Source organism: Centruroides vittatus, unplaced genomic scaffold (genome assembly GCF_030686945.1).
Source record: "Centruroides vittatus isolate TY-2023 unplaced genomic scaffold, ASM3068694v2 contig_120, whole genome shotgun sequence".
Classification (NCBI taxonomy): Eukaryota; Metazoa; Arthropoda; class Arachnida; order Scorpiones; family Buthidae; genus Centruroides; species Centruroides vittatus.
In genome coordinates, this window is record NW_027120768.1 from 527772 (window position 1) to 537561 (window position 9790).

Below are 9790 nucleotides of genomic sequence, written 5' to 3' on the forward strand. Positions count from 1 at the left end.
ATAATTGTAGTGTCAGTGACTTATTTATTATGTTATCAGTTGCAAAATATTTAAAAGCTGTTCCATATAACGATGAATATTTCACTAAAATCTCATTTAATAAATTATTTTGATATACTACAGATGTTCTTTCTATACAGGGTGTCTTGAAAGTCATTATCTGTTTTGGTGACATTAGATTTATTAAAAATGCTATGCTGTGATAAAGGTATGCATCTTTAGTGAAAATTTGTGTATTTACAAAACTTTAATTGGTTTATGTCATGTTCTGTTCTACTCAGACTCATATCACTGATGGTGAACGTGGAAGAATGTGGTAACATGCAAGATAAAAGGCTCAAAATGCAAGAAAATTAGAAATAATTTTAATAGGAAATTGCATAAGAAAGGTCTAACAGACAAGACTATTTGTGAGTTGCTATGCTGGAAAGTGTTCCAGAAAGCAAGTTATTGTTTTGAGTTCCGTAGAGACATTAATGGCTACCATGTGGAGTACTAATTTTTTGCAGCATGTACTTTGAAATAAATATATTTTTCATGTTTAAACCAGTTTTTTTGTAATTTCAATTTATTTTTCAAAATAGATAGTGACCTTTGAAACACCCTTTATACCAAATCACAATATGTTCAAAGTATCTGTGTTAAAATAGTGATTTAATCAATTCATATGTGTTATAACACAGAGAATGATAGTTTAAATTAGTAAATTGTTTTAATGTTTAATAAATTTTAATAAGAAGTATGATTTTTCTTAATAATTACAAAATGAAACTTCTGATTCTTGTGTTACTTTAAGTATGTAAATTTAAATAATTTATTAACAATAATAAAAGTGTATACAAATTTATTTTACAATGAAATAACATTATTATTATTATGCAAATGTTAATCTTAAAATAGATGTACTGGTACTTCACAATTTTTATTTGAATATAGACATCAATAGCAAAGCTAGCGCATATAAAAAATAATTACGTGTATAATAAATACAGTAAAACCTGTCTAAAATGGAATCTGAGTAAAAGGGAAACCTGCCTAAACAGAAAAAATTCATTGGAGTAGAGTGATCTTTGTTAAATTTTATTGTAAGCTGAAAACCTGTCCTATGTGGAAATGGAAAGGGTTTGAACACATGAAAAATGTAACTTAACCTGGATAAAGTGGAAAATTGTAGACAAATAAGTAAAATTACCTACAGGTATAATGATCATCACAAAGAATGATAAACCATATTCTTATGAGTCAAAACCTTGTCAGAGAAACGAATGTCACTTGACAAGGGAACATATGGACTAAAGGTCTTTGTTGACATTAACCAGGGGCAGAGTTGGATACTTTCACGAATCAAATGAGTTTCTGAGAACAGAGTTCTTGAGAACAAACAATGGATGTAATTTGTGAAAACAATGAGAACAAGATAGCACAATACTGCCAATTTATCTTGTATGGAGTAGTTAGTAACTAACTAGTACTGAGTATATTCAAAAACAAGTTGATTAGTATGTTAATAATTACAGAGATTCAAGTAAGTGGTTGGTTAGAGTATTCTTCAAGAAGTCAGATTACAGAATAATTTGGGTCTGTGTATTCCTGTAATGTGATTAAAATTCAGCAGAGCAATACACTAATTTTTGTTACTCAAATTGGCTTGTTTGCTGTTGTGTGAGTTCATGAGGATCATATCCTAGAAGTATTTAAATACTTAGCACAAAAACACTAACTTTTTGCAATTGAACAGTTCTCAATTCTTGGATTCGAATACTCCCATCTTTAGTCGGAATCATTTTGGATTATGCCAGTAACAAAATTGTTTTACATATATTAAATTGATTTTACTATAAAAAATGAATGTAACACAGTTACATTCATCTGGTTTGGTTTAAAGAATAAATTTCAAGTGTGTCAAATTAAAGAATAAAATATTAAAACCTGATCAAAATGGAAAAAATAATTTGGTGTTGTGCAATTCTGGTTTACACAGGTTTTACTGTACAAATAATATAAAATAAACCAAAATCATTCAATAATATTGGAGCCACAAATTCAAGAATCACAGCTATCTTCTAGATTTAGTTGTTGAATTAATTTGTCAAATATTAATGATAGGCACTTCTCTAATTCTTCATTGTCACTGTTGTTAGAAATTATATAATCCCAATTTTCCACATCGTCCAAGTCACATTCTGATGCAACATCATCCACTCCTATGATTAATTTATATAATAAAACATTCCATTAATTATTTTAAAAAATGTGAATGCATTAATTAATTTATGGAGAAAAAGCAATACAAAAAATACTTTAAGACACACATAATGAGTGTTCCAAGGATGAGAATCGTGGCTTGAAAACATTAGGACATATTGTATTTTTGTTGATTTTAGTTAAGAGATTGTGCCTAACATCTACCTCTAGTAGCAAATTACTTAGTATTAATCATTAAATTAGCGGAGTTATAGCCAAATTATTTAAGGCAATTGTTCGGTTATGATTTTATCTCTATTAAAGCATCTCTCATATTGTTTTTTCCTATAAATGGAGGTAGTTGATTATAAATTACCTTTTGTAAATTCCCAACCACGTAATCTTCTTGTCGTTTCGGACGCAAATATTCGCACTAGATATGTTACTTTGGGATAAGTCTTTTTAAAGAAATCTAAGTCTGTCTTCCTTCGAGCATCAGAAATAATCCAAACTGCTTTTTCTTTTGCTCCATTCTGGGCAATGGAGAGACGACAAAAATATCCTGGATCCTTTTCTCTTATAGAATCACTCCATCTAATCATGTTGAGTCTATAATTTTCTTTATAGGTACTAGAATCTAGAAGTCGATTATAGTCAAGGTTGTGATCCTAAAATATTAAAAATTACGTAATTATTTTTCTCTATTAATCTCTAATCTTATATTAAAATAAATAATCAGTTTAAATAAGAAATCAATTCCACTAGATAAATTTGAAATGATTTCAAAACCTTTATAGTCCAGCAGTAATTTTTAATGAACAAACATTTTTGGACATCTTACATTTATTGTTATTTTCATATTTACGTTAGCATTCAAATGCTTATCTTTACTCTATTGCAGGGGAGGCCAACAAGTCGATCGCGATCGACCAGTCGATTGCCAAGCCAATTTTGGTCGATCGCTAGCGATGTCTTGACTTAATGTATTATATTTGTAACCGAACGCAACTGTATGCATGCAGTTATGACTCGACTCATAAGCAGCGAGCGCACTTCGTACTGAAACAGTGTATAAACTTAGTATGCATTTCACACTTCCTCCTCCCCACTTAGACTATGCCTATGACAACAAGTCGATTGTGACACATTTTTACGATAAAAAGTAGATCTTATGTGCACAAAAGTTGGCCACCCCTGCTCTATTGTATGCCTATGTAGCTCTCTAAATTGCTTTATGTTCTAGAACCTAATCATAAAACTGGCCATTTAAGATGATTGAAAACATTTGTTTATTAAAATATAAATTTCAATTTTTTCATTGCTAATGTGAAAGAATATAGAGTTTTAAGGATATCCACTTCATTCCATTTCATTATGAAATCTGCTTGCACTATCGTAGACAGTACTGTGTTACAGTGCCCTTTTTCAATGCTATTTCACCTTACTCTTGCTGATAAAGATTTCTCAGTAAGAATAACACAATTAAGTAAATTTATTAACTATTTCTCACTGCTGGCATATGATTTATATTGTTAAAAGACAAATTTTATACATTACATGATTTGTGAAATAGTTCTTTCACCTTCACACTGGACTTACCGATGCCCAGTGACAAATTTCACAGGTGTTTACCCGTGAAATTTGTCACTGGGCAGAGGTGAGGTTTAATGAGGTGTGATTTCTAAAATACCAAATGATTGTAATTAAATTACAGATAACCCTTGTATAACATGATACTTGTACAATGCAATTTAGATACAAGAATATACAATACTGTTTACATTATTCTAGTAAATGTTTTTCTAGCTACTACAGCATACTTTGCCAATGTAGATTGTCCAATTTTCTCCCATATGGTGAAGGTTTTTTATTTTTTATGACATCTTGTTAGAAAAATACTATTCTGTGCTATCAAGAATGTAATTTTATACACCAGAAATTCCCTTTGCCATTTTGTGTATAAGCTACTGCTATAATTTTCTTTTACTCTTTCAGTTGCATTCTTGAAAATAACATTTAATTAGATAATAAGTGTGGACAAGTTAAATGAAATCTGAATTACGGTAATTAATTATAGAGAGGCAGAAACATTCTCCCAAGGCTGGAGACCTTTATTTCATACCCCATTTTGAAGATTCAATCTCATCCTGAAAACCTAAATGACATCATTTAAATTAAGTAAGAATATTGTTATATTTGTAATTATTTTAATACAAAAATATGATATGGGATCCAATAGTTCCAAACTGAAGATACAGAATATTAAAACACCAATTTTTAACTTCAGCCAACAAATCTTAATATTAACGATGCACCACATGAATCGTTTTGATATGCTATTCTTCCATTGGAATATGCTAGCTCTAATGAGACATTTGAGATGCAGTATTTGAATTTCACAGGATTGTTCCATTGCCAGAATATGCTGTTTGAAAAATACTAGTTAATGTTTGTGTCAGAAAATGATGTTCTATTTGAAAGATGTTTAGAAGCACTGAAGATGGCCATTAAAAGATTGAAAATGTTCTGCTGCTACAATTTGTTGGCTGAAGTTAAAGGTTAATATTTTAATATAATATGGGATATTTGTACTAATACCATACCTTGGCATATTGTTCTTTTAAAGGTGCAGAAAGCCTTAATAATGCACAGTTTTTCTCTCCAATCCTGTAATCAATAATTAAAATTATTATAAGAAAAATATGTTAGTAAAATATATTTAAACAAACATTAAATCATTTTATATTCAATATATTTTTATGCAATCATGCTAGCAGATTCCTAAAAGATTGCATTATTGCTAGTACATTAACAATTGTGATTTTTTTGGGATATCAGTAAGCATAAATGTAAAGAAAAAATGAATATATTTTAAAACATATTAGATATCTATGGACAACTGCACCAGTAAAGATTTAAAGAAAAGTTCAGATGAAGCTGTAGATGTCACTCCTTTTGTCGAAGGTTAAACTTTACTTAAACTGCCAATGAGTTACTGGTTTTCTTGGAGCCACTAGATCATCTCAAAAATATAATAAGTGATTAAATGAAAAGTTTGTTTGCAAAGAATAGACCTGTGATGCCACAAAACATTATAAAGCAAAACATTGAACAAAAAATGACTAAACACATAATAATTATAAATTTAAATTGTAGTATTCATTAAATAAGTTTTGTTTATTCATTAAGTTTAATAAGCAAATCATCTGAAAAATAACATTAAATTGATATAAACTGAATTAGTCCTTTAGATAAATGATAATTCTTTCTTTAAGTCTGTACTCATTAAATGATAAAGAAAATCACTACATTGTGGTTGTTTGCACAGTGTTTTTTAAGGAGTTGAAGAATAGCTGTGAGTCTGGTGTTGCTCAGGCTTTAAGTGGGTAAAGGATTGGTAAGTTTGGGTTGGGAGAGGGCAATAAAACAATGGCGTTAATAACTAAAATGTACATTTATTGACCTGAGTATTTACAATAATGAAACTGCAATGTTATATTAATGCTTGCCCAGGCTTTAGGGATGATTGGGGTTGGAATCCCCATAATATTTTTTCTAAGAGTGTCAAAGAATATTCATGCCAAATTTGGTGCAGATATGTTGAATGATATAGAATCCTTTATCCAGCATACATACATACATATTTTGACTTATACAGTGTATATAAAGAAATAATGAAGCTTCTATTAGCAATAAAATCTTAGAGAGCAATTACCCTGTCACTCCTCCAGTCCTATCCCTAGCTTGACTAAAATGAGATTAACTGGTTAAAATGTATTCTGTTTCCAGTTTAAATAAAAATTTATTTAATCATTAAAATAGAAACAAGTATATCTACTTTAAAATAATAATCATTGTTATGAAAACTTCTATTAACTAATATAAATACTATGATTTATTCTGCTATATACATCAGAAATGTAAATAAATCATAGGAACTTTCATATCTTTCAGCATCTTTTTAAATTTTTAAAAATTTACTTACAAAATTTCTTGATAATTTCATAATTGAAAAGAGTTTAGAGATTTCAATTTCATTGTGGTAAATGAATTGATAACTGATATTCTAGAAAAATATTTAATTTAGATAATTTTCATTTTCTTATCGTGTACTTTGAATGATGATAAATATTAAATGAATGAATGATTACTTGGACTTTTTTAAAAAATGAAATTTACAATGTTTATTAAATTACAATAATTTTTAAATACTTGTAATTAGACATTCATTACAGAAAAAATTACACAAATGACCCCATCTGGATTTTTTTGTTTGGGATCATCTAAAAGCATTGGTGTGTGATGCATATTCAGTACATCATGCAATGTTGGTGAACTAGAGTCACACATATGAGAGGCCTGTAAAATGGTGACACCAGGAATATTATGTACCATCTACAGCACCATGTTAACCATCAACATCTTTGTATTACTGCCGAAGGTGGTTGTTTTGAGTATGTTCTCTAATAAAATAAAGCTCACTTTTGTATCAATTTCTGCAATGTTGTTTTTATCTTTTATGGTTAGAGATTACTTGTATGTTATGATAAGTTGTTTTAAATCGATTCCCTTCAGGTATTTTAGCACTGGAACAAGCACACATTGCACACATATATTCATGCAATGTTGGAAAGATCTTTTTTGCTCCTAGATAGATGTTTAAGTGGACACCCTTCACCTTTGAAATTCTGTTAGGATTATAATCCTCCCTACACAGGCAAAAAACCAAAAGAAATTGTGAATTTTTGGATGGAATTTTGGAGCAGGGTATCTTGTGAAGACATGTTGAAGAGCAACTTTACAAATGATATCCTACTACGGAGTTTTCCTTGCACACTTTCTGATTTGGCCTTATGTAAAATTAGTACTAATTTTTTAAAGGTTCCTTCCAACTCCCAAAGGTTCTTTCCAACTTTCAACTTAAAAAGAATCATATAATCTTTATGTTAAATATATTAATAAATATTTCAATTTATCTGTGGTATAACATCAAGTAGAGTAACTGGGGGTCCAAATTAGATTATAAATCACAAAAGTTAATTTAACAAAAGTAATTATTATATAACTATCAGAAGACATTAACCTTTTAATGTCAAATTCCAGTAACTTTAATACAACTAAAAATCAGTAGAAGAGAAGCACTATCCTCCAAATACCTTATTTTTTGTATAAAATCAAACAAATTATATTTTATATTAAACACTGTATTTAATGGAAATTCTATAATTGGATGACTGGGCCATACCAGTGATGAATTATTGCTTTTGCGAAAACTTTTAGTCATCCCTATACCACTATGGATGTATCCCCTAGTGCCGTGCAGGGCTGTTGAGAGGGGAAGGGAACTGAAGATTTTTTCCCGAGGCATAAAGAATACTTAGGGGCCCACAGTAGTTCCTAGTCCTATAAAGTTAATGTTATTTTTACTGACAAAAAATATTTATCACATTACAATTTTTTCCCCTATAGTTATACCTTTGACATTTATTTATTTATAAAAATAAGTAGGACTCAGACTTCCTCCCTAATTACACTATTAGCATCATGCATCAATCTTCTGCACTAAATAGGCAGGAAGGCACTGTACGGTGGCCCTTATATAAGAATTTATACGCCATCTTAGAATTATTATAGTTATAATGTTTAGCATTAATTGGTTATTTGTAACAGTAATTAAAAATAATTATAATTTAAATAAATATAGAGATCTTTAAGTGCATTTATTATTCTTATAATTCTTAAAATAAACTTTCTGTGCTTTCATGTTAACAAAATCTTGAATAAACATGCTCAGTGCCGGTTTTGATGCAAGATTTCTAGCGAAGGATCCATAGCTGTAGAACTCTGCAAGAGCCCATGGTACATCACGGCGTGCGGGTCTTATCGTGTTTCTTGTTGTGGGCCACTAAAGGTCAACGACAAGAAATGTCAAGAACCCCCGATCTATAATTAGTTTCCTTTCATTTAGTGGTTGTGTAAGCGGTTGACTATGCAGATGCATGCAAGCAAATTTTCTGAGCGAGTGAGAATATGTGATGAGAAGAGGCAAGACGTGATAAATATCAAACCTTGTCAGGTATGTGCGAGAACCAGAAATTCGCTCACGCCAGTGAGTTTTCTCACTTCTCACTTGTGCATGTTTTTCTTTGCGAGAACTATATTGCTCGCTACTAAATTTGCATCTGTATAGTTACACCCTAAGGATAACATACAATCCTAGGATGTGTCTAAGATGCCAGAATCTTGCCTAAATTATTGTTTTGTATGTAATTGACATTTTACCTAGGGAACCCCAATGGCTGCACTTCCAGAATTTTGATAGCAGTTACAATTAGAAATGCAAATTTTTAATTTTCGTGGGCCAGAGGACGCACGTTCTAACCTAACCTAACCTAACCTATTCTAATAAATTACCAAAATTATTGGTAATTTATTAGGGAATAGAATAGGTTAGAATGTGTTCCCTGATTCCAGCAAACAGAAGAAAAGAATAATTGGGTAATTTATTAGAATAGGTTAGGTTAGAACGTGGGTCCTCAGGCCCATGAAAATTAAAAATTTGCATTCTAATCGTAAATGCTATCGAGATTCTGGAAGTGCGGCCGTTGGGGTTCCCTAGGTAAACTTTAACCGACATTTTTTATGGCTTGTATGATTGACACGTGTTCACTATAAACAATATAAAAAGCCCTTTTAATATCCACATATATTTTGAATTAAATTCATCGGAAACCTTTTATTTTTTATTCTGATAGCTTAAAATTACCTTTTATGTAGAATATTAGTAATATAATCTTTTCCAGATTTCCTCTTACCACTGAAAACAAGGATAAGTTTTGGAAAATCGGTAGCCATTTTAAAACGATCACAATACGAGAAAGAATCAATTTAAAATTACTTATTACAATAACATTAAACCACGTGTAAAGTCTTGTTCAAATTTGAAAAACGTACACACAAAAGACCCTGACGTTACAGGAAATGGATAATTGAAAAAAATTTAATATATTATAAAAGCGAATATTTTTATAAAATATGGAAATTATTTTGAATTTATGTAAATAATAATAAAATTTAATTATTAATTTTTCAAATAATTTTAAAATTAACATATAATTATAATTGCTTTAATGTTGCCATCTGACCGAAAAATTTAATTAATAAGTGTTGCCATCTGTTCCAAAAATTTAATTAAGATAAGTAATTCAATGTTTTTGATCAAGATTATTTTAATAATATATATTAAAGTAGTAATGAATTTTAAAAAGTAAAATATATCAAATACCAAATTTACAAATTAAAAAAATTTTTTTTTAAATTCAACGGGCATTAGGATGCTTATTAGTTCGGCCAGGCCCACAATGGAGCGGCCAGCTGGTGAGGGAGGGGAATACATTTTTTATACAAGTAGGATAAGCAAAAGTTTCGTCAGCTCGTGGGAATGTTTGCAATTTTTTAAATATTAGTTTTGTACTAAATTATTGTATAAATATAGTAACTTTTTTGTAATTGCAAACATTTTAAAAAATTTTAATTTAACATTAAAAACCACTCTCAATTTTGTGATTTTACATTTGCACACTTGCGAAGACACGAGGTTTGGTTT

At 29.7% G+C, this 9790-nt stretch overlaps 1 protein-coding gene across 1 annotated transcript; it reads right to left on the reverse strand.

Annotated features, from left to right (window-relative positions):
- Positions 1–827: 827 nt before the first annotated feature.
- Pmvk (Phosphomevalonate kinase) lies at positions 828–9150 on the reverse strand. Its single transcript, XM_067281451.1, has 4 exons — positions 8951–9150; positions 4788–4851; positions 2561–2852; positions 828–2204 (listed from the first exon to the last, which is right to left on the reverse strand). The coding sequence occupies exons 1-4, from the start codon at positions 9037–9039 to the stop codon at positions 2044–2046; spliced, it is 606 nt and encodes a 201-aa protein (XP_067137552.1). The 5' UTR covers positions 9040–9150; the 3' UTR covers positions 828–2043.
- Positions 9151–9790: the final 640 nt, after the last annotated feature.